Source organism: Panthera leo, chromosome B1 (assembly GCF_018350215.1).
Source record: "Panthera leo isolate Ple1 chromosome B1, P.leo_Ple1_pat1.1, whole genome shotgun sequence".
Classification (NCBI taxonomy): Eukaryota; Metazoa; Chordata; class Mammalia; order Carnivora; family Felidae; genus Panthera; species Panthera leo.
In genome coordinates, this window is record NC_056682.1 from 170,575,430 (window position 1) to 170,601,178 (window position 25,749).

The 25,749-nt window shown below is 42.5% G+C and overlaps 1 protein-coding gene across 10 annotated transcripts in view; it reads left to right on the forward strand.

Annotated features, from left to right (window-relative positions):
- APBB2 (amyloid beta precursor protein binding family B member 2) overlaps window positions 1–25,749 on the forward strand; it is a 383,377-nt gene that overhangs the window by 142,443 nt on the left and 215,185 nt on the right. For 9 of the 10 annotated variants that reach the window (XM_042936518.1, XM_042936521.1, XM_042936515.1 and 6 more), the window contains exon 4: window positions 3,169–3,284. In XM_042936518.1, the coding sequence (XP_042792452.1) occupies window positions 3,239–3,284 (46 nt within the window). In that variant the 5' untranslated portion in view covers window positions 3,169–3,238. Of the gene's footprint in view, window positions 1–3,168; window positions 3,285–16,552; window positions 16,575–25,749 lie in introns of those variants that run through there. The other variant, XM_042936522.1, reaches the window with a different exon arrangement.

Below are 25,749 nucleotides of genomic sequence, written 5' to 3' on the forward strand. Positions count from 1 at the left end.
AACCAATTTTTTTTAGTAGCTTGCACCAGCTTTCTTATTCAAAAAATGGTTCATTAAAACAAAGTCTTTTTTTTAACATTTTGTTTACAGATTTGTCTTTTAGGTCAATAGCAGCAAATACTTAAGTAGAGATGCTACAATATCATAAAATAGTTAACAAGGGAGATAGTGGAGCAAGTGGTTGTTGACATGAAATGTTTATTTTGGGGAGAATTCTTGGCATTTTTGCCTCACATCAGCATAATAAGGGTTTGTAGAAGAGGAGGGAAACATTAATGTATTTGTTGAGGATAAATGGCCCTGTAGAGCATTTGTGTTAGTGAATATATTATGGATAGTCCCATAAATATAGTAATTAAAAAGTTGCATACTAAACATTTTGTGGACAGGCATAAATATCCCTCTCCTCCCCTCAATGGCCTGCATTCGAGTGAATAGTGCATTGTTCCTCTTGGTTTCTTAGTATTCTTAAAAATAGGAAAAAGAATGGTAGTCTCAAAGATTTGTTTCCTTCTTGGGGTATTGGCTGATCAGATGGGCAGAAACAGATTTGATGTTTTTAGGACTGAGTTTTTTTTTTTTACAGTCAGAAAAATGTCCCATAATACCTACTAAAAAAAAAACAACAACAACAAGCAAACAAAACAAAACAAAACAAAAAACAGCAACAACCCACGCTTCCTGGCTTTGGGAAATTTAATCATTAAAGTTATTTCCAGACAGTACCGGAGCGTGCTGCCATATAATGTGTAAAATGTGTTCAGTAGGGTCAGTGATACCACAGAGCTTATGTGTTGTAAAAGATGCGAAATGATGAATAATATAAATATATATTAGGGACAAAAACATAGACCTGTAGTGAGTGAATTTTCTGGATTTTCAAGGAAGCCAGACTTGATTATCTCATTACTATCTGTTGCCCCAGTGGGTTGAACCTGAGTAGGTTGCTGTGTGAATGAGCATCTGGGAGGAGAGGCACCATGCTGTTAGAGTAATGACGTCCTGTCCTTCACACAGAAGGGTAACAAAGAAGGCAGACAGATGTAAAGTGGGCAATTTCTATTCCTTTGCATGCTCAAAATGTTCGCACCTAGCTATTTTCCCATTTATGAGGCATCCTGTTTTTCATAATTTCATTTTTTCTGAATCCTCTTACTTACCACACTATATGCATTTATGAGTTCATAAAGATTTTTTCTGTGAGGAGGAGAGTAAATGCAGTTGAGTCTGATTTGCAGCTTGGCTTTGAGTCAATTAGGTTGAGAAAAGAAGGAATAGACTATTCCTGTTCTCACCATTTAATTAGCCTCTTTACCTCTTAGTTGTGAGAGCTCTTGACTTATGTACTGGCTTGTCGATTTATTCCATACTTGTTGACTGTTTGCTATGAATCCTATGCCCTGGGGATGCAAAGAGGAATGGCCCAGTTAGGTTTCTGATCTCTTTGGAACCATGTCCATCCTGGCTGACTTAATGACAGTGACATGTTTATCTAGAATTCTGAAATTCAGCCATCTTCCAAAGATGGCCTGGAGGTGTTCATGGTAACAGAATAGACCAGCTCTGGAAGCCTCACAGCTTTTGAAATCACAAAATCTGCCTACAAAACATAAAATCTACTTTTTAAGGTGTTTTCCGTTGCATTAGACTTTCTAATGAACCTTGCTGTTGTGTATTTATTGGAGTGCTTTCCAAGAACTAAGTCACTTCCCGCACTTCTGAATTTGCCAGAACCTGAAGTGGAAAGTGGACAGGAGCCTGAGGGGGATGGCGTTGCTGCTGTCTGAAGAAGCATTACGCTGGGCAATCTCAGAGGCAGGAGCCATGGCCAACTGTACTCCCTTTCCTTGTCTTTATTTTCAAATGTCTGACTCTTCATTTTTATTCACCTGGTCATGCTTGGAGGGGTCTTTGAATTGAAGCATCTTCTGAAGCCTTGTGAGATGGTGGGTACTGGTTTCACTGAATGAAACTTATGTAAACCTTTGGCAATGTTGGCACCCCAAGCCAAAGGTCATTTTAGGCAGATCGTTCTTCTGGATGTTTTACTTACAAGATGCTTTTTCATACTGCTAAGTTCTACTATCGATGTGCTCGCCTCACAGATGCCCCATCCGTCCTGATATGCACTGGTGTATGTGTTTATTTACCTTAAAACAGGGTTGGGCTGTTTCAATTTTGGAGGGTAGCATGAGTGAGAAACCAAGATTTTCAAGATCTAGGTTGTCAAACAATTTACATGTCAACCCATTCTCAGTAAAGAGCCTTCCCAGCTGTTTTATCTACAGCATTATTGTCATTTCATCTATTGCCTCCAACATCCCAATGCTCTTACCTACAACCTTGCTGTAACTAGGTTTGTCTTTATTCCTCTAATTCTAATATTCTTCTAATATCAGAGGGTTATGGATTTCAGTGCCTGGCATATAGGAGTGTTCAGTGTGTGTTTTTTAAATGAGAAATTAATAATGACAGCAAATCAATGTGATGTCTACAAAAATGAGCAGAAGTAATCTTTGCATTCAGTTGACTTCAGGAGGGGACATGAAGGGGGCTTCTGGGGTGCTGATAATGTTCTAGGTTTTGATCTGGTGTGTCAGTTTAGGAAAATTCATTGAGCTGTTTACTTAATGGTATGTGTACTCTTTCTATATTTATGTAATACTTCAATGGAAAGTTTTCTTAAAAAATCAGTCTGATGTCTTCTCTACCCAGTACAGCAGATTTCTTTTTTTCTCTCAAGCTTTTAGAGTTTTTACAGGATATTAGTTCAGATGTCACAACAAAGAACCAGGCTAGAGTTGTTCCTTGACTTTAAGGAAGAGTTGAGGGGAACACCAACAAAATGTGGGTGGGATTGCCTGGTCTTCTGAAGAGGGCCAGGGAGGGCCAGCCCTGATGGATAGACTTGCAGTGACCTGCACTTCTGTCACACTTATTACAGGGGCCACATGCTAACCATCAGTAGGCTCTGTGTGCGCCTGCAGTGACAGGGGGACTTCATCTTGCATGTGACTATGAATAATTCATAAATGTGGTTAGCTGGAAATTTGTGGTCATCATTAGCATTTTAATGAAAAAAAATGCAGTCATTATCCTAAATCTGTTTTGTTTCTACTTTTTTTTTTTTTGTCTCACCCCCACCCCCACCCCCATCCCTCATGACAGCTAACCATCTCAGTCTTTCCTGAGTACTTGGAAACTGCCGAGGCCCCTGCTAATGTGCTGACTGGTCGCTATGGGCAGACGGTACCCGGAGGCTCACTGTCACCCAGGCAGCTCATGTACGTATGGGATTGGTCCCTCTTCTTTTTTCCTTTAAGTTTCATTGTAGACTATTACAGTAAAGGTTTGTAACATTTAAATGAGAGTGTTTAGAAATGCAGGAGGATGCGTTGCTCTAGGGTACGTTTTTAATATTGAATGATGGGAAATGTTATTTAAATTAGGCTTTTTCTAATCCAGTGGCCATAGAAAGCCAGAAGTATGTATCAGCAGTAGTCTCCCTCTTCTGTTTCAATGCATCCGCTCATAGATAGGGGTTGTTTTTTTTTTTTAAGTTTTCCTTTTCATCACAATATATAACATTTGAAACAGTAGGAGTGCCATAAATTAAAATCATTTCCCACTGCTTTTTACAATTCTTTTGAGTAAAAAAATTCCCGGACCCAGAAGAGAAGTCCTCTGGGCATGGCGTTGTTGAATACGTGTTAAGGAGAGAGCCCGTGACTCTTTATTTGTTAGCATTCTCCAAAGGAGGAAACTCCTGATTCCCTCAGCGATGACTTTCAGTGTCTCACAAAACTTGTTTTTCCAATTATAGTCTTTCAGGAATGGCTACTGTTGTGGCCTTTTCCTGTTTGTCTCTATCTCAGATTAATTTAGGAGAAAAATTATTATTGCCCCTTTAATAATCTCTCCTATTTCTATAAAGGAGAGTTTGTCTTAAACTTATTTTTTGCCCCATTTAGACTTTTAGGTTTGGGCCAGCTGTTTACATATTTATTTGCTTTTGTTGCTTCCTTTGGACCTCTGGAATTTTGGCTTCAAATCAGGGGTGTGCTTGGGGTAATTTCCCACAGTGCCTTTGCTCCCATATTCTTTTCAATGTTTACTCATATCAAGTCCCATTTCCTTGTACACCTCCATGTTTTTCTTCATAGAAAAGTTAGAACTGCCCTCAAACCCTCCCCCAGACCATTGCTTCTAAAATATAAGCCAGGTTGTTAGAAGCAGTGGAGGAAGGGAGAGCTGACAACAGAGCAGAGATTCAGACCAACCACCAGCGATAACAGCCCACAGCGGGGGGATAAACAGCTTTTACACGTATACTTTAGTATCCTCCAACAGCATTATTATGTTACCCTAAAATTAGCAGTTTTCACAGTGAACATCAGAAAAAATTTACCCTCATACACTGTAAGATAGAGGTCAGCAAACTAGCCCATGGGCCAAATCCAGCCTACACTTGTTTTTGTAGGACCTGACAATTGTTTTTATATTTTTAAATGGGTATGTAAGCACCTACATAATCTACTTTGCCTCTTGGCCCTCAGAGCCTAAACTATCTGCGATCTGTCCTGTTGAGAAAAAATTTGCCTATTCCTGCTGTGAAAGAAGTTGGAAGCCATGTACTATGATTGAAACATATGAATTTGTTATTTTTTGACCAGTTTTGTCCTACAAAAATGCTAATTTTATGTGGTTCAGTCTAATATATTTTGAAGAAATTCATCCTTCAAAATGGTTAAAAGTTTGAACGTTGTCAGGGTTCTCAGGGTGGAAGAAGTAAATTTACTTAGAAAATTATGTATGTGGACCAGCTCATCGTTCACTGTCTTCGTGAGTGATTCACCATACATCTTTGGAGCTTTCCAAGGGGGCTTTGAGCTTCACAGCAGACTGGGCTGTTGAGTAGTTGAAAGGAAGCATTTCTTCTTCACTTGACTTAGGAAGAACTCTCTAGGAGAAAAACGTCCTTGTTTTACCCTTCCTGGATGCCAGGGATGTGCTAGCCTTTCCCAGAGGCCTCTGCTGTGCATGGTGCTTTTTTCCGGGTGGGAACGAAGATGAGTGGCTGCATTTTGTGGTGGGCACACAGATGGTTCCTTGGAACTAGAATGTAGTTCTCACCCTTTCGTGCCTTTCGTCTCCTTAATAGTGTTGTTGCACCCTTAGTTCCGTATATTAAAAAACCATCATTTATTTTATGTGGTGTGCTTTCAGTTCTCCCCTTTCTCCCCCCTTGTATCTCCCTTCTCCTGATTACGAAATAAGATTTGCTTGTTGAAACCTCCAGCTGACATTCTTTAGTGGCCCCTCTTAGTGGTAGGAAACATTACCCTCAGCTGCTCTGTCTCCTGTCACCTGAGGCAAGAAAATTAAGATGACCTGGGGTTTCTGGACCGGTACTAGGTCTGAACAGGGCCACAGTGTTCCCTGGAGGAGAGAAAATATTTCAAGGGAAAAGAAATTCTCTGTAGAGTTTATAATTTTGTCCTTAAGTGTGGTCAGAACCATCAGTCTAGGGTTGATAGTATACAGTGCTGTGCTCTGAACAATTTTTGAGGCTCATATGGCAAATTGGAGTTTTAGATTTTCAATGTTTCTGTCTTAGGATCATCATTTTCCCTTTCAGCACTGTCTTCTTTCAGGATAGGATGCTGTTCTTTGGTGGAATGGGGCATGGTATCCATTGAACACCAGAATAAGAAGTCAATAGCTAGAGGTGATCTCCCCACTCTTTTCATGCAGATATTAGTGCTTGTGTTGAGCCTAGAGTTTGAAAACTATCCTGGGACCGGCTAATAAGATTGCATCCTTGTTTTTTTGTGTGTTCGCACCTAGCCATTCTCCTGCGTGCCTTCAGCTGCACCAGCTGTAGCTGTCAGGATCTGGACTGTGGCCATAGTCTCCTGACCTCTGGCCTGCAGTCCCTCTCCCTGCAAATTGGACTCATACATCCAGCCAAATTCACCTAATGGCATCCCTGTGGAGAATGTTTCGTGCATCCCCACTCGTCTAGAAGGTCACCCTGACATTTGAGTCCTCCACATTTTCTTTCGCTGCCCCTTATTTTAGTACCCCTGACTCATGGTTAATAATAGTTTTTGTTGGTAGTATTACTCCTCAGCAGATATCTTACACTAGCCTCAGTGGGCTCCTCCCACCGAGACATACTGGTGCCTTTGGGTCCCTGTGCCGTTCCCTCTCTGGAATTCAGATCCATCTTTTGACCACCTGCTGCAACTCTACTGTGGCTTTAGGGTGTAGCAGAATTGCCCTCATTCCCAGGAAGCTTCCCTGGTTTCCCAGATAGTAGTAGCATGTGCCCAGGTAGCTTTTAAATGTCCCTCCTGAAGCTTATGTCCCAAATGGCTCTTTATATTTTGGAATCTTTATATACTTGGTCTGAACTTTGACACTAAACTCTTTTTCCACTTCCCTCGTCTTCTCTGCTTGTGAGGACAGTGCTTTATCTATGGTAGATCCTTAGATAATTGTAGCATCACTTTGGGTTTGGGATGCGATCTGATAATTGTCTGCAGGAAGCCCCCGTAAGCATTTTCCAGAGCTCTGGGCCGAGCTTGCCTCCAGGGCAGCCTGTAGCTTCAACATGTGCTGCTCACCTACCCCTGGCTCTGCTTCCACCTTCCTTTCCCTCTCTCAGAGGGTAGCTGTTTCCTCCTTTTCTGCACTTAAGAAATTTCTGTTTCAAACGTTTAAACAGTGACAGGCACACACAACCGTTTCTTTTGGCCTTCCCTTCTTGATTTCCTTGGTGTCATTAATGAAAGGCTTCGTTTTGTTTTGTTTTTTAAGTTTATTTATTTTGAGAGAGAGAGAGCAGGGGAGGAGCAGAGAGAGAGAGAGAGAGAGAGAGGGAGAAAGAGAGAGAGAGAGAGAAATCCAAGCAGGCTCCACACTATCAGCGCAGAGCCTGACATGAGGCTCAATCTCATGAACCCTGAGATCATGACCTCGGCCAAAATCAAGAGTTGGATGCTTAACCGACTGAGCCACCCAGGTGCCATGAAAGGCATTGGTTTGTAAAGATTCATTGTGTTATCCCCATTTCACAGATAAGAAAACTGACGCTTGAAACAGAAAAGTAACTTGTCAGAGCAGAGTTGCAGTTTGAGCCTGGGTTTTATCCCCTCCACCCCACCCCGCCTGACCTTGTCCCCATCTGTATTCTCTCCTACGCTGGGGTTGTCTAGTGACCTGGTGATCATTTATTTAGGTGGTATCCACTCACAAGTTCTCCACACCAGGGCTTTTGGTAAATACAGGTCTTAAAGACCTACAAGATTCAGCATCAAAGAATGCCGACATCTGTCTCTGTCTCCTGTTTTACCCAATTAAACTCGGGAGCCACAAATGACACAGAGGCCTTAAGAGAGCACTTCGTGTAGAAAGAGTAATAGTAATAAATACCATAATGGTAATAACACTTTTAAATCATACAAGTAATACATGTTTAATATAGAAAAAATTAAAAATAAAGAGAAAATAAGCTCTTACACCTCCACATACCAAGAGATTAACCATTTTATGCCTTTGTTGAATACCCTTCTGTAAGTCAAATATTCTCTCTCAATATATTTATTTTCTGATTATTTACAGAAATGGGATAATGTCGTCCATGGTGTTTACTCAACAAAGTGTCATAAATATCTTTCTAGACTAGTACGTTTACTTTCCTGGTAGCTTAAAACCAGCTGTGGCCAGCGGTAGACTATCTGTGTGGTATTCCAGAGGGAGGAAGTAAAAACAGTTGAATGCAGGGAGGCTGCTTAACGTTAAAGAACAACTTTTACCATGGTTAAAAAAGGGCTGGTTAGGACCTGTTGCATCGATTTTCAATAACCATTAATGGGTCTCAGCTCCCAGTTTGGAAAGCACTGGCCTAAGAGATCACATGCTAGTGGAAAGCATCCTTGGACAGAATTGGTGGTGGGGGAGTGGGAAGGAGCAGAGTTTCTGAACTCAGCTGGGGTGTGAGGAAACTTTCAGAATTTGCGTTGAGTCCAGAAGTCTGAGAGCAGTGCTCAAGATCATTAATAGTCAAGTGGGTTTCAGTGCCCAGGACAGGCAGGAAATGACGCAGTCACCCAAAAGAGGGGCTTTCTGCTCTGGTTTTAATCGGTTTTCCTGGTGTGGGAGGAAGTCCTGCAGGATTGTCCAGATGCTGGTGATCACAGCTGAGGAGTCCTTGGGGAGTCTCATAGTTTTAGTAGTAAGATTCCCTGAACAGTGTGGGGGATATTGGAATTGGGGAATGTTAAAGGAACAAGATTTTATTTTTTTTATTATTATTTTTTTAATATTTATTTCTGAGACAGCGAGAGACAGAACATGAGTGGGGGAGGGACAGAGAGGGAGGGAGACACAGAATCCAAAGCAGGCTCCAGGCTCTGAGCTGTCAGTACAGAGCCCAACATGGGGCTCGAACTCACAAACAGATCATGACCTGAGCCAAAGTCGGTTGCTCAGGTGCCCCTAAAGGAACAAGATTTTAAAAATAACGCTGATTAAATTCTTCCTCTGTCTGATGGGAGGAAAAAAGATCCATTTATCTTAGAAAATGTATAAATACTGAAAAGCACAAAGAAAAAAAACCCATCCTTAACATTTTGGATGTGTTTTTTATGGTCTTGGTGCATTGGTACCTTTAGATTAAACATTATTGTGATCATACAACCTATCTTATGTTACGATGTGCTTTTTGTCACTAATTCATCATGCAAATTTCTGACATTAAATCTTCTTTTAGTATGTGATTTTTAACAATCTAACACATTATTACATTGCACGGGTATATCGTGATTACCAATCACCCACTGTTGAGCATTTAGGGTATTTCCAATCTCTTGATGTCCTTCTGGATTAATCATCACTCGTAACTCTATTTTTCTCCTTAAGAAATGGCCATAGGTGAAACCGCTGAGTTAAAAGGTTGTTTGCACATTATAAAGACATTGCTATGCACACCCGAACTGCCCTCTGGAGAAGTTGTATCTATTTCCATTCCATTGCCCTTGTGTGAAGACTGAACATTTCTTCCTATTCTGGAAACGCAAAGATAAAAAACACTTTCTGATATGATAGGTTAAAAATGCTATCCTTATTGTTATAGTTTGCATTTTTTTTTCCCCTCATATTGAGGCTTAACTTTTTTTTATCTGTTCAGTAGTCGAAAATCAGCTGCATGAAATATGTGTGATGCAAATGTAAAAAAACTCAACTTCTTTTTGTGCAGATAATGTAACTTGTTTTCATTGTGTGTGGTTTGTATTGTGTTATTTATTTTTTTTTTTTTAATTTTTTAATGTTTATTTTTGAGAGAGAGATGGGGGCAGAGACAGAGAGGGAGACACAGAATCTGAAACAGGCTCCAGGGTCTGAGCTGTCAGCACAGAGCCCGATGTTGGGGCTCAAACTTGGGAACAGTGAGATCATGACCTCAGCCGAAGTCGGATGCTTAACCGACTGAGCCACCCAGGCGCCCCTCTATTGGTTTTAAGTTAAATGTCTAGTTCTTTAAAAAGACAAGTTGCCAGGGTTTTCATATGGCAATAGCCTGAGGAGTTTAATTAAAATAGGAGAGTCCCTGCACTTAGAACTCTGTGTTTGATAGCAAACAGCCTGTGATTGCTGCGGAGCCCTGGATAGGGAGACAGGAGGCCTGAGTCCAGACCTGGGCCTGCCAAGTAGAGCTAAAGGCATGGACAAGTTATTAGAACCAACCGAGTCTTGGAGTATCTGGGTGGCTCAGTGCAGTGCATTGAGCATCAGACTCTTGATTTTGGCTCAGATCATGTTCTCATGGTTCATGGATTCAAGCCCCACTTTGGGCTCTGTGCTGACAGTGTGTGTCTGCTTGGGATTCTCTCTCTCTCTCTCTCTCTCTCTCTCTCTCTCTCTCTCTCCCTCTCCCCCTCCCCTGCTCATGCTGTCTCTCTCTGAAAATAAATAATTTTTAAAAAAATTAAAAAAAATAACCAACTGAGTCTTATTTATGACATCTGTAAATTGAGGAGTTGGACTGGATGATATTTAGGCAATCTCTAGTTGAAAAATTCAATTATATTTATTTTCGAGAAAGAACAGTGAGTGACGTTTGGCTGTAGGGAGAACCAAGTCAAAATCAGAGCAAATGAATTCCAAACGTAGAACTCAGAAAATGAATGGGTAGTGAAGTATTATTTAAACTTGGATTTTAACTGCTTAAAATGTCTGCAAATAGGCCAAGACAAAGAGCTTTTAAAGGAGAGTGATCACATTCAAATAAGTAAAGGTAATCCACTTTACTACATAATAGCAGTGATAAAAATAAAAATGCTTTCACAAGATAATGTTTTGGTTTATCTAGTTAGCTGAGACAGTGTGATAGCATCCACTTCCTAGTGTGCTTCTGATAGGAAAAGTTTTGAGTAACCATTATGAATGTGATTAAGTACAGGGCCTGACATATAGTAAGTGCTCAATAAATATACATTGAATGAATGAACAAATAAGTACTTACTTGAAAACTTACTTAGCATTGATGGGGGGTGGAAACTCCTTGCACATTACAAATTTTTCCGAATCCTGTTTTGTAACACACTCGGTTCTCTAGCTTTGGTTGTATTCGGGTAGCTTCTTTCTATACGTGACAGCCCACACTGTTTTGCACCCGCCTGACTCATTATCCTTCTCACCCATATCTCCTTAGTTTCCTCCTTTGCAAGATGGGAAACAGCTCTAAATGCCCCTGTATGTTTTTAGGGTCAGTTTCTTTTATCTCTGTCAAGGCTGAATTACCAAATCTTCCTGTTCTCCCTCCTACCTCCTGTATGTTTTCTGTTGCTGCTGTAATAAAGTACTGCGTAGTGGCTTAAAACAACACAGTTTTATTCTCTTACCATTTTGGAGACCTGACGTCTGAAAGGGGTCTTACTGGGCTGCCCAGGTGTCAGCCGGGCTGATTCCACTTGGAGCCTCTCTCTCGGGGAGAATCTGTAGCTTTGACTTTTTCAGCTTCTGGGAGTTCCTGTGTTCTTGTCTTGGGGCCCCTGTCTCCGTCTGCAAAGTGGATCGCTCTAGTCTCGGCTTGCATCACCTTCTCCCCTTCTGTAGTTAAATCTGACTCTGCTTCCTCCTATAAAGACAGTTATAATTACATTTAGTGCCCCCCAAAATATCCAGAATCTCTCCTCCTTTGGAGACTTAGTCCCATCACATCTGCAGAATCCATTTTGCCCACATCAGGTCACTTCACAGCCTCTGGGGATCAGGATGTAAGTATCTTTGAAGGGGAGGGGACAACATTATTCAGGTTGCTACACCTTCCTTCTCTCTTGCCATGTTGTGCTTTTCCCTTTTCTATTTACTACCAACTATTTGCTCTTGTATGAACTTAACACACACATGTGTTTGTGTGGGAAGTTACTGCATCCACTTAGAGAATTCTTAGTTTCCTCTCAAGCAACTCCTCTCTGAATTGCTGTGCCAGGTACTCTTGTCAAAGTCGGAGTGCTGTCGCCTGACAGGAGTAAGAGGCAAGGTTTAGTACAAGGAAGGATATAGAGAGATGCCAAACCCAAGACACTGTTCTGCTGGCAAATCTCCAAATCCTGTTGGAGTAAACCCTGCTTGTTAGCGGACTCTCTACAGCTTCCACCCAAACTACCTTCCAGTTCACGAATTCGTTCTTTGGCTGTGTCTGATCTTATTGAATTGGCCCGTTGAGTTTTTCCCCTTAACCGAGATATAATTCACACTCTACAGAACTCACCCCTTTAAATTATAAAATTCAGTAGCATTTAGCATATTCACAAAGACGCGTGACCATCACCACTGTCTAATTCCAGGACATTTTCACCACTCTGAAAGGAAATCCTGAGCCCATCAGGAGTTACCACCACAATTGCCCACCCTTCCCCCTCAGAAACCACGGAGCTACTGTGTCTCCAGCATAATGTTTTCAAGTTTCATCCATGTTGTAGTACTTCCCAGCACTTCATTCTTTTTTGTTGTCGAATAATATTCCATCGTACAGATATACCACATTGGTTTTTCTTTGTTTTCTAAAAAAGAGAGAGCACAAGCAGGGGAGGAGAGCGGGGGACCGAGGATCTGAAGCAGGCTCTATGCTGACAGGCTGAGCACAGCTGGGGCTTGAGCTCATGAACCACGAGATCATGACCTGAACCAAAGTCAGATGATGCTCAACTGACTGAGCCACCCAGGTGTCCCGTATTTGGTTTTTCTATTCATCCCTTTATGGACATTTGGGTTGTTCCTACTTTTTGGTATTCTAAATAATGTTGCCATGAACATTCACGTACAAGTTTTTGAGTGGACAAATGTTTCCGTTTCCCTTGGGTATATACATGAGAGCAGAATTGCTGGGTCATATGGTAACTCTATTTTAACCTTTTGAGAAATGTTTAGTTTTATAAAGTAGGTGGACCCTTTTACAATCCCACCAGTAATGTGAGAGGGTTCCCTTTTTTTGGCATCCTTACATTACTTTTTATTGTCTTTTTGATTATAGCTGTCCTAGTGGTTGTGAAGTAGTATGTTATTCTGGGTTTGATTTGCATTTTCCTAATGATTTGATGATGTTGAACATCTTTTCAAATCCTTTGTTCATTTAAAAACATTTTTTTTTAAGTTTACGTGTTTTGAGAGAGAGAGAGAGTGAGCGAGCGAGCGGGGGAGAGGCAGAGAAAGAAGGAAAGAGAGAGAATCCCAATCAGGCTCCACACTGTCAGCATGCAGAGCCCGACACAGGGCTCAAACTCATAATAATATGCGAGATTGTGACCTGAACGCAAATCAAGTGTTGGTCGCTTAACCGACTGAGTGACCCAGGTGCCCCTCCTTTGTTCATTTTTAAATTGGGTTATTTATCCTTTTCTTCTTTATATATTCTGGTTACGATACCCTTTATATATTCTAGTTACTATAAAAATTTTCTCCTATTCAGAAATAGGAGAAAAATACTTGTATTTTTACTTGCTTGATATTGTCCTTCAAAGCAAAAAGCTTTAAATTTTGATGCAGTTAAGTTTATGTTTTTTGTTGTTTATATTTTTGATGTCATATCTGATAAATATTGCCTAATCCAAGGTATTGAAGATTTGGTCCTATTTTTTTCCTAATAACTTATAATTTTAGTGCTTACATTTGGGTGTTTGATTCATCTGAGTTAATGTGTTCTCAAGCAGTGGTTCAGTTCATTCTGCTGTATGTGCATATCTAGTTGTCCCAGGACTGTTTATCAAAAGACCGTTCTTTCCCTTATTGAGATAAGTTTTATAATTTCTGCAAAGAAGCCAGATGACTTCTTTAATAGGGACTGCATTTAATTTTTAGATCGTTTTGAGATATATTGCTGCCTTCATAGTATTGCCTTCCAAATACATGTACGTGGATAGCTTTCATTTATTTAGGCCTCCCTTAATTTCTTTCAGTGATGTTTTATAGTTTTCAGTGTACAAGATTTCTACTTTAGTAAATGTATTTTTAAGTATTTTATTCTTGTTTGATGTTGTTATAAACAGAATTGTTCTCTTTTTTTAAGTTTATTTATTTTGAGAGACAGAGCATGTGTGCGTGTGCGCATGATTGTGGGAGGGGCAGAGAGAGAGGGAGACAGAATCTCAAGCAGGCTGTCCACACTGTCAGCACACAGCCCGCTGTGGGGCTCAATCTCATGAACTATGGGGTCATGACCTGAGCTGAAACCAAGAGTCGGAAGCTTAACCTGCTGAACCACCCAGATGCCCCTAACAGAATTGTTTTCAGTGTATGGAACTTGAACTTGTTTGTAGGCATGTGTGTTTTTGTGCGTGTACACTATATACATAATACGTAGTATGTGTGTCTGTGTGTGCGTGTGTGTGTGTATATCTCGTTTCCTTCCTTCCTTCAGTCTTGCAATTTCTAGTAGATTTTTTCAAATTCACCTGCTGTCCTTTCATGCTATCCTGTTTTTGTATTCTGCAGTTGTTTCAATACAAAGCCTCTTTCAGACTTTCCACTATTTTTAGCTCTTGGACGCAGATTGTGCCATTTGCGTTGGCCATCTCTCTTTTTCTTGTTTAGTCTTAAACTTTGTGAGGGCCAGTCAGATGGGGGGGTCATTTGCCATGGGAGTCCAATGTGAATAGGAATGTGGAGACTCAGGGCATTTTTTTCATTTGCTTCAGTTCGTGCTTCATTGGTATCATTGCTTCTGGACCAGTCTTTGTATTATTTTTTGGGACAGGGAACCTGAGGCTACATGAATGTTATATGTTTGGATACCATACCTCCCTATAAGAGTAGTCTTGGGATTTTGACTTGATATTGGTGAGGCTTTAAAAATGTTGTTTGTTGGGGTGCCTGGGTAGCTCAGTCAGTTGAGTGTCCAACTCTTGATTACAGGCTCAGGTCATGATCTCAGGGTTTGTGAGATCGAGCCCCACATCAGGCTGTGCACTGAGAGCATGGAGCCTGCTTGGGATTCTCTCTCTCTCTCTCTCTCTCTCTCTCTCTCTCTGTCCCGCCCCCACTCATGTGTGCACATGCATACTCACTCTCTCAAAATAAACAAACATTAAGAAAAGTAAATTTTTTTTTTTTTGCTTCCTTCCTTCCTTCCTTCCTTCCTTCCTTCTCCCAAACAAAAGCTTCCTTGCAAAGCTTAAGGGGTGGGAAATGAATATTTTCTAGACGTTGTTTTACTGAGGGGCAGCCCTTTGTGACTGCCAGAATAGAGCAGGTAGCTCAGCTTTGTCTGGCCAGGTTCATGGGTCCTGTGGTCTGTGTGCCCCTTTCTTTGTAGATTATCAGAATCTTAGACATTGAGGCCATACTGTACTCTGATAGCCTTCCAAGTGTTCAAGTGTTAATGTTCTCTACTGACTGAGTTCCATCTTCAGTTCTGGCCCAGGGATTTACTTCTCGTGATTTTGACGTTTTTCTTTGTAAAATAAGGTGTTAGGTATATGTTATTCAGGTTTTCCATATATTTGAAACAGGCAGAATCCTCCTTTGTCATCTTGGCCTACCATATGGACTAGAACTTTGGCACAACCTGACTGTAGGATTTTTAAGACCTTTCAATCACCAGATTACAATCTCTGATTTCCAGAGAACCTTAAATATAAATGAATGTTTAGTAAATATTAATTCAGTGTATGGGTGTTCTGCAGAGGTGCCTTGCACCTGAGTAAACCCCAGTTTTGTAGTGTCGTGAAATACGGTCTCATCCATGGACTCCTGACCACTTGTAGAACACTGCTTTCTGTGCACGTGTCAGAATCAGTAAGCCAGATTCTAGATTTTTACATGGCATGTGAACCAAAGCTGTGCACTTGCTTATCAGAGTCCTATCTATTGCCTGTATTTTTAGATACTCATAAAATAGAGCTTGTCTTCGTGTCTAGTAAGTAAAGGTTACATCTTGATGTTAATGGTAATAAAGAAAGGTGACAGCTCTATATTTGTCTCTCAGGAGAGAGAAATTAAAGTTCAGTAGTCTAAATTAAAATCCCTTCTTTGCAAATTTTTGGGTTTTTTTTGTCTTAAAATTCCCTCTGTAGTCTGCTTCTGAGGTGGACGTTTGAAATATTGCATCAGTCGAATGCAAACTGGTGCAGCCACTCTGGAAAGCAGTATGGAGGTTCCTCAAAAAATTAAAAATAGAACTACCCTATGACCCAGCAGTTGCACTACTTGGTATTTATCCAAGGGATACAGGTGCGCTGTTTTGAAGGGGCTTATGCACCCCAGTGTTTTTAGCAGCGTTACCGATAATAGCTGAAGTATGGAAAGAGCCCAAATGTCCATCAATGGATGAATGGATAAAGAAGATGTGGTATGTATGTATACACACACACACACGCACACACACACACACACAATGGAGTGTCACTTGGCAATCAAAAAGAATGAAATCTTGCCATTTGCAACCACATGGATGGAACTAGAGGGTATTATGCCAAGCAAAATTAGTCAGAGAAAGACAAGTATCATATGACTTCACTCATATGAGGAATTTAAGATACAAAACAGATGAACATAGGGGAAGGGAAGCAAAAATAATATGAAAACGGAGGGGAACAAAACGTAAGAGACTCTAAAATATAGAGAGCAAGCAGAGGGTTGATGGAGGTGTTGTGGGAGGGGGGATGGGCTAAATGGGTAAGGGGCTTAAGGAATCTACTCCTGAAATCATTGTTGCGTTAGATGCTAACTAACTTGGATACACATTTAAAAATAAATAAATGAAAAGATGCTCAAGAAAATGAAACATTGCATCAAAATTTATTTCGTTCTGGTAATGAAAAACTCTCCTCTTCACGTGGATGCTCTGGGTTTAGCATCTCCCTGCAGTACCAAGAGAGAGCAGAACCAAGAGGCCCTGGGTCAAGTCTTCACCAGTGTAGGAGTGGCCACCCTGGAAAGAAGCCTGTTTGGTGTCTGCCTAGAAAACATGGCAGAACAGTCCTTGGAGGGAACTAAGCGGGACTTCCCTTTTTATTTTCTACAGACTAACTTTCTTGTTCCATGAACAAGGAACCTGTTTGCATAGTGTGGTGAGTACCTGCAAATCTCATACCCAGCATTTTTGGGACAACAACTCTAGGGGCTTCTGAACAGCCTTTCCCCCAAATTTCAGAAGAAGAAAATTCAGATGGTGGGATGGATTAGTCTTCTGTATATGTGGGTAGATTTTGACGCAGAGAGAGATGAGAAGAATGTGTTGTCCTCAGGGAGGTGGACACAGAACTTCCTGCGAAAGCAGTAATTGAGAGGAAATCTTCCATCTAAACTTTAGGAGGTTAAGACCATCTTCTGGGAGCCACCTCTGGAAATGAAAGAAGAGAAATATGCGACTTTACGGGGCAGTTTTGAAAACAAAGCAGATAGAGTTACTTTTCCAGGTTTGCTGGACACTTTGCTCATTTATGCAAACCTGAAATTATTCTCTGGGGAAGTGAACTCTGCTGACCTGAAAGAAGGTCACAAAAATCCTTGCAAAATGAAACCCATAGAATTCTGAAAGGAATGACTTGGCATCTTTCAGAGTCATGAGATAGGTCAGTTTGTTGTTAGCCTCTGTACTCTCCAGACTTTCCTTTAATGATTGTGTGTGTGTGTGTATGCATGCCTGTGTGTTTACGTGTATGTGTGGAGAGAAATAGAAAATAGCAAGCACGCACTATTGCATATTGTCTGTAGAGAATGTTTTGTTAAAGGTATATCTAGACTTTAAAAAAATTTTTTTGATGTGTATTTATTTTTGAGAGAGAGACAGACAGGGTGTGAGTGTGGCAGGCAGAGAGAGAGAGAGAGAGAGAGAGAGAGAGAGGCAGACACAGAATCTGTAGCAGGCTCCAGGCTCTGAGCTGTCAGCATAGAGCCCGATGCGGGGCTCAAACTCACAAACCATAAGATCATGACCTGAGCTGAAGTTGGACGCTTAACCAACTGAGCCACCCAGGAGCCCCTATATCTAGACTTTTAAATCATTTTCTCCCTTTCAGTTTTATGGAAAATACTTACATCTGTGGAATTACATTTGTTTTCTCCTTAGAGTTCTTTCTTAGGAGTGTCCAATCATGGGAAGTGTTGATCCCCATCTCCCAGGGTCTGAGATTCCCCAAATGGCTTATGTTGCATATTGCTTATTTGGAACTTGATACCAATAGTTCCAACATGATGTAGCTAAATCATGCATACCTGCTACCATTCTATTCTTGTGACTGGGGCTTGCTTAAGGGTAAAGAGGATTTCCTGTTGTTTTCCAATGTCAGGAGCTAGAAGCCTTTTGTTTTTGAAATCCGTGTTCATTCCACTGAAGGGTCCAGTTTAAGCAAGGCTTAAAAAAAGCTTCCCCTTTTTTTTCTGATTGAGGAACAGGGTGGAGTTAAGGCTGGAGGGCGGATCCGAGCCAATTAATAGATACGGATTGATATGGTACCTACTATACTTAATGCTGTGCTGTCTCCCCAAGGATGGAGAAGAGTTACATACTATCCTCAGAGAGTTCATGTTTTCATCTGTAGACATGACCAAAGGTGACAGTTAGCAAAATCAAATCACGTGGTGTAGCAGCTTAGAGGAGGGGGAGGCCAGTAAGGATATGTGTGATCAGTGAAGTTCAAGGACCACCCAGACCCCAGATTTTGAGAGCTTCCTCCTCCATAGGACCGAGGTCTGGGAACAGATGTGATGCAGATCACGGAGGTGGCAGAGCAGCTATGGGGTTGCAGGTGCCATGGTGTTATTTGAAGTGCACATGAAGTGGGGTATCATGGGGGACCTGTTGAAACGGGACTGCAAGGGAAGGATACAGCCCCGTGAAGACAAAGAACATGTTCATGATAATGAGTTATTTATATTATTAATCTAGCCAGACACTGTCGTAAGAACTTCACGTATGTTCTTTTAGTCCTCCCGGCATCCGTCTGTGATAAAGGTGCTGCTGCCATCACTCAGTTACAGATGAGGACACTGAGGCACAGAGGAGATAAGTATCTTCTTTAAGGCTACTCCGTAACCAGTGTGGTTGGCATTTGAGTCCGGGCTGTCTGGCTCCAGGGTCTGTGCTCCTGACCACTGTGCTGCCTGCTTCAGTAGCTGTGAGAGGAGGAGGAAGGGGTTGCAAGCAAGAGATGCTGCTGGCAGGAGAGGAGATTCCCGGGTCGGGACTGCAGGGGGGAGGTTCCTGGGGACGCAGTGTCTGTTTGGTGGCTACCTCAGGGAGCTAGTGACCTATGGGGAGGTTGGAGATCCGCTGCATCAAGATGGCCCCAGAAGCAGGATGGCAGAATGAACAGCCTAGAGCCTTTCTGTGTGCTGGGCTCTGGGAACAGAGCAGTGAATAAGGTAGGTAAGGTGGCCGCTTCCCTGCAACTTCCATTCATTCTAGTGACGGAGGCAGACAAGAGGAAAGCCACCCAACGGAGAAGATAATTATGGATTCTGGTCTGTGCTGTAGAGGAGTCAGTGACATGACAGAGTTACTGGACAGGGCCCACAGGACATCGGGTGACATAAGGAGATGTCCCTGAAGAAGTGGTGTTTGATCTGTGATTTGAAGCATGGGAGAAGCCAGCTGTGTGAAGAACTGAGGAAATCTCATTGTGGTCAGTGAGAATGGAGACAGTTCAAGGAATGGAAAGGAGGCCAGGATGTCCAGAGCATAACGGGCATGGTAGGGCATGGTGACAGATGGGATTGGAGAAGGAGGCTAGGGTGAACAGACTTGAGAGTCTTCGTAAGGAGGGTTGATAATTTCCCAAGAGCAGTGGGAAGGCACTGAATGTTGTGGGGGGGGGGGGGTGGTGGTGGTGTCATGATCCCACAGGAGATCCAGGGTGGTAGAGAGATGCGCTTGTTTGGTCAGGCAGGATCGTGAGGTGGATGAGAGAAGAGGGAAAACAGAGTGGGGAAAATACATTTAGGGTGCTTTAACCCTATCCTTAACGTTTGTATCTCAGCTAAAATGGCCTTTCTGCCTAGCGAAAGGTGAAACCTCAGGTAGAACTCTGTAGAATTCATTGAGGTGCTGATGAGTATTCACAGCACTCACCTTTTGGCCATCCGGCTGTCAATTTTCATCTGTTTATATGTAGAGAGAAAAACCAGAACTTACAAACCTAAAGATTAACCAGTTTTTGTTTGTTTTTATAGGTGTTGGAATTTGTAAAACATTACTTTATATGTAACAGATGCTTTTGAGATGGAGAGCAAAAAACACTTAGGAAATAACTGTGTAACTGTCTTTTCTATTTATTGGATGACTTTCTTATCCTCAAGATGGAGACTCAAAATGGAGACAAATAATTGCCCACCCAGTGCCTATATCCTGCTCCAATTTTGCTCACAGACTCTGCATTTAGTTCAGAGTGCATGGTGGTCAGTCTCAGACACTAGTTGTGATGGTCCAAGCCAATGTGTGGGTCCTGACCCCCGATTTCCCAGAGTTCTTTGTAACTGGTTCACACCAGCTACATGTGACCTGGTTCTGGCTGGTGAGACCTGAGAATAAGTCCTGTGGGATGGGAGTGGGGTTTCCAGGAAAGCATTTATTATCCTGATAAAACCGGACACGTGAGCCTGTCAGTGCCCTTACTTGCTCTCGCCGGTGTTCGGCCTTGAATATCGATAAGGTGTCTGAATGCATAGCAGCCCTCATGTCACCATGAGGTAACAAGCACGAAGGAAAAGCCAAAAGCATCACCGAGCTATCTGCTCTGACATTGTTCCTGTTGAACTGACACCAGTAACCCTGAGCTTCCCAACTACTTCCTATTTATTGAATTCACCGTTAGTTAGGTTTTCTGAGACTTAAAGCTGAATGCAGTGATCGTAGAAGTTACAGATGTTACAAGCTTTTTCCCGTATGCCGTGATTGCCTTGTAACTGTTCTGTGATATTCAGTATGACCTTTAGCTTGTGTGAAAACTGCCTCTGAAAAGGACATTCTAACTTGTATTAAAAGTTGTTCACAGTTGAAAGCGATGAGTTGTGGACTTAGAAATGTAATTTTCAAAATAAATGAACTTAGCCTGCACGAACCTGCTGTAGCAAGTACCATGGAACCATGCTTCATGGCCGGTATCTTCCTTATGGCCTTTTTTATGATAGTCTTAGTCAGTGTTCTGGTGAACTACGTTGTGTATATTTATGGCTTTGTAGGAAACTATAGCAGTACTAGGGGTAATAGCATAAATAGTCTGATTTCTTAAAAATGTGAAGCTCCAACAGGCTTTATTGGATTTCAGGGTAATGGTATTATTAAATTTTCTACTTCTTTTCAAACTTTTTATGGCTAAGTTCCACCCTGGGGATTTTAAGAAATCTGGGGGCTAGTTCTGTACTTTTATGGAAAACCATTTATCCTGGAAGTTTGCATTGCTGAAAATAGGGGTAGGGGAATTAATTTGGGTTTTCTTTTTTATTGGCTTGGACTTAGTGCAAAAACTCAGCGCATCGTTTTCCACGTGGAAGGTTGAAGTGGTACTGTGGTAGGCATCATGAGATAATTTAAGGTATAAAATAAAAATGGTCTTCTAAGCTCTTAGGAAAAAAGGATTATAAGTCATAGCATCCTCCAATTATAAAGAGAAATTTTAGACAGCATCTAGTAAAATTACAGTTTTTTTCATAACCTTGGAACCTAAGACCTAAAACAATTTCAGTCATTCATTTCAAAAAATTAAAATGTGTGTGGTTAACCTATACATCTTCTGCTTCGTTAATGAAAGATTATTCCAAAGGAACAACGAAACATCGTGTAACCCCAAGGGCCTTCAAAATAAGTCTTCGGAAGCCATCGATTCTGACTGCCTCATTTTGCAGCTAGGAAACGAAGTCCCAGAGAGGACAAAGGTTATTTCTTTGTGGTAAGCCAGAAAGATGGCTCTTGGGCAGGTAGGGGCAGGACCACAAAACCTGCTAGATGCATTAACACCTTCAGTACTGTCCACTGGAATTTTTTTAAATTTATTTTTTTCGAGAGAGATAGAGAGCAAGTGGGGGAGGAGCAGACAGAGAGGGGGACAGAATCCCAAGCAGGCTCTGCGCTGGGAGCACAGAGCCCGATGTGGGACTCAGTATCATGAACTGTGAGATCATGACCTGAGCCGAAGTCAAGAGTCAGATGGCTTAGCCGACTGAGCCACCCAGGCGCCCCATGTCCACTGGAATTCTTGATGACAATGTCTTGGGTGTGATCAGTGTTTGGGCTCATCCTTCAGATATGGTGAAGGTTCGATAGGCACTGATGGGACATCAGTAGGTTCAGTAGAAGGGTGGGGAGCCCAGTCTGGTGCCCCTTTGGGGGTCAGGTGGTAGAGGAAGGGCTTATGTGTGCAGAGATTAGAGGCAAGTTGGAGTTAGTACATGGAGGGTCTTGAGAGCCTATGGATGGAATGGGGATTTTACTTGGTAGCCAGTGGAGAACTCTTAAAATAGTCATGCTGATGCTGCTGATAGCTAATACTTCCATAACACTGACTATACCACCACCATTCTGAGTGTTTCATGCACACACCTGATTCCTGCAGCAAGCCTTTGATGTAGGTACTCTCATCTCCATTTTACAATTGAGGAAACTGAGGCATAGAGGTTAAGTGACTTACCCAAAGACACCCATAGGAGGTGATGGAGACAGAATTCAGACCCAAGTGGTTTGCCCCTATGGTCCCACTTTTAATGGCCTGGAGCCGTAGGTATGGTGGTGATAAAGGTGGCAGATTCTCTTGGGAAGACAAATCTGTAGAAGTGTGCAGGGGGCTGCAGTGAGGGCAGACCAGCCATCAAGAGGTGGACTACAGGCTTCCCAGAGAGTTCATAGAACCCTGGCTTAGGTTCTATAATGGCAGTGAAGGGATGAGAATTCAGATGCCTGTAGCTCCTAAGCATGGATCTCTGGTGCCAGACCCCAAGTGGATATGGGGGCCAGGGTGGGACAGCATGGCTGAGATCTTGCTTGGAGGTCTGCCTCACTGAACCAGGGGGCTTGAGGAAGAGACTTCATGGGGGGGGGGGGTGACGATTTTTTTTTTCCCCAGCCATGTTTTCTCACTGTGAGCAAGTAGTGCAGTGGTTCTTAACTTGAGAAAACCATCTGGAAAAAAGATCCACGTCAGTGTGTCCTAACATATTTCTGAGTTTATGGACCCTCTCGAGCTCCTCTGTCATTGTGATGCGGGGCCCAGAGGAGGTCTAAACAGTTTTTTTTTAAGGCCATCTTAAGACAATTCTAAGGTGGCTTGTCCTCTTCCCAGTTTAAGAATAGTGGGTGTGAGGGCAGGCACGGTGGTGGGTGTGGCCTGCATTCGGGGCCTCCTTTGTTTCGGCTTCCCTGGCAGTGTTTCTTGCCTTCCGCTTTCCTCATTGACCAGGAGAGCCGAGGAGAGCCGACGGTGGCTAGAGATAGAGGAGGACCACGGTGTGCGTGCGCGTGTGTGAGTGGACATCCTGTGTTGAGAGGAACGCCCTGTTCCTGGTGGCGGCCTTGCGGGGCAGGGCGGGGCCAGTTTCTTCCCTCCGGCTGCCTTTCTGGAAAGAGTGTTCCTGGTCGGCCCATTCCTGGTCTTCTCTGAGGCCTCTGTAACTGTAAGCCCCCTGGCCGAAGGGCTGAGAAGGAACAGCAGGTTGTTCCAAGATCAGTAGCTGACACTCTTGTGGAAAAAAAATCCGAAAGTGGACGAGAGACCAACACAGAGATGCCACTTTGGGTTTTGTTTCATTATCATCCGCAGCCTGGGACATTTTCTTCTTTCCCTCTCTCCTTCCTTTCATCATTTCTTTGCCTTCCCTCTCTCCTTTTTCTTCTTACCAGAGGAGGTGGAAATTGTGCCAGATCATTAAATGTGACTGAACCTATTTTTATCTTTGAGTATGGTTCGCCATCTTGATTTCTCTGGGAAAGGTAAAGCAGTCGCATCAGCACTGGCCGTGTGTGGAATTTATGCAACCCTATTCTCCTGGCTGTGGCTTTGTGATGAAGATGGGGAGCCAGAGGCTGGGCTGTCCCCTCGAGCCCCTTATAAAACGATGGAGAGACAATATACACATGTGGGTTCGATTCCGGTTCAAGTCACCAGCAGAGTGTCCATGCCCTCAAGTTCTGGAATCCCTCATCTGTAACACGGGGATCGTAGTACTTACTTCACAACCATGTGTGACTCACACATGAGACCACACGTCCGAAAGAAACTGAGCACTCCTCCTCTCTCCCGGTGTTCTCATCTAATTGAAAGTTTCCGGACTGTACCTTAGGATGATCCCGGAAATGCTAGAGGAAGAAGGGGGAATCTAAGTTATTGTCGTAACCTGCTTTATGTATGTTTATTCCATTTCTGCCTGGTAACAACGTGAAGTGAATATTTTTATTTTCAAGATGAGAGAACTGAAGTTCAGAGAGGTTGTAAACAAAGTACTTCACCACCTGCTACATGCGTGACCTCAGGCACTTACTTAGTATCTCGCTGTCTGTTACTTCATATATAAAATGGAGATAATGATAGCTCCCTACTCACACTGTGGTTACGAGAATTGAAACGGTTAATATGTATGAAGTCTTAAGACAATGCCTGGTAAACAACAAATGAAATTGTTTTCATTAAGACAATTGCCAAATGTCTCTATGCCACTATAGTGAAATCAGGATTGATTCCTATGCATTATGTGTTGAAAGGAGATTTAATGGTAATTTTTGGAAACATAGAATGGATTTGATTTTCATGAAGAGGAATTGGGGAAGTGATATGAGAAGCGTCAGGCAAAGTCCAAAGGAGAGAGGAGAAAGGATTTCAAGAATGCAGGGAGAACAGAAGAGGTCCAGAGGTAATTAGGAGGGAGGTCAAAAAGGAAGTTCAGTGGTGCTTTTGTGATGTTGGTGAAGAGAAGCCATTTCCTTTTTTTTTTTTTTTTAATTTTTTTTTTTAACGTTTATTTATTTTTTGAGACAGAGAGAGACAGAGCATGAATGGGGGAGGGGCAGAGAGAGAGGGAGACACAGAATCGGAAGCAGGCTCCAGGCTCTGAGCCGTCAGCCCAGAGCCCGATGCGGGGCTCGAACTCACCGACCGCGAGATCGTGACCTGAGCTGAAGTCGGACGCTTAACCGACTGAGCCACCCAGGCGCCCCGAGAAGCCATTTCCTAATTGCTTGCTTATGACTCTCACCTTCTGGAACTAGTGGGTGAGGGATTGATAATCTCCACAGATGGGATCTTTGGAGTCTCTGCTTTACCAGTCCCATCCCTCTTTCTACTTCCAGGGAGAGGCAGTGGAGTAGAATACAAACCTAAGGATTCTAGAATCAGCAGACCAGATTTAGAGCCTGGGCCCTGCTGCTTCTGAGCCATCTGATGTTTTGCAGGTTTCTCAGCCTTGCCTTAGGTCCCTGTCTGTGTAAAATGAGAAAAATGGTGTCTATCTCTTAGGGCTTGTCAGACCTGAGAGAAACTGAGCACACTGTTTATGTTTATTTAGCCCAGAAGAAGCCTTCAACAATAGTTACTATTACCCAGGGCTTAATATTATCTGCTAGGCTTTGGTTAAAAACTCAGGTTCAGTAGGCATTATGTCATTTTTGGTGACATTTGGGGGCAATGCCCTTTCTTGGATGAATCCCAGCCAAGACCATAAAAGACTCCTGGCTCCTATCATTGTCTCAGTTAAGAATGTGGCATGGAGGGGGTGCCTGGGTGGCTCAGTCGGTTAAGCGGCCGACTTCAGCTCAGGTCATGATCTCACGATCCGTGAGTTCGAGCCCCGCGTCGGGCTCTGTGCTGACAGCTCAGAGCCTGGAGCCTGTTTCGGATTCTGTGTTTCCCTCTCTCTCTGCTCCTCCCCCGTTCATGCTCTGTCTCTCTCTGTCTCAAAAATAAATAAACGCTAAAAAAAAAAAAAAAAAAATTAAAAAAAAAAAAGAATCTGGCATGGGGGAGGTGCCTCGGTGGCTCAGTTGAGTGTCCGACTCTTGATTTTTGGCTCAGGTCTTGATCTCACGGTTCCTGGGTTTGAGCCCTCTGTCAGGCTCTGTGCTGACAGTGCAGAACGTGCTTGGGATTCTCTCTCTCCCTCTCTCTCTGCCCCTCTCCCGCTTGCATGCATGTGCTCTCTCTCTCTCAAAATAAATAAGTAAACATTAAAAAAAAAAAAAAGAATCTGGCATAGAATTTTGAGTTATTTTGAGGTATACTTAAAAAAAACTATTTATTTAGAGAGAGAGAGAAAGAGAGAGAG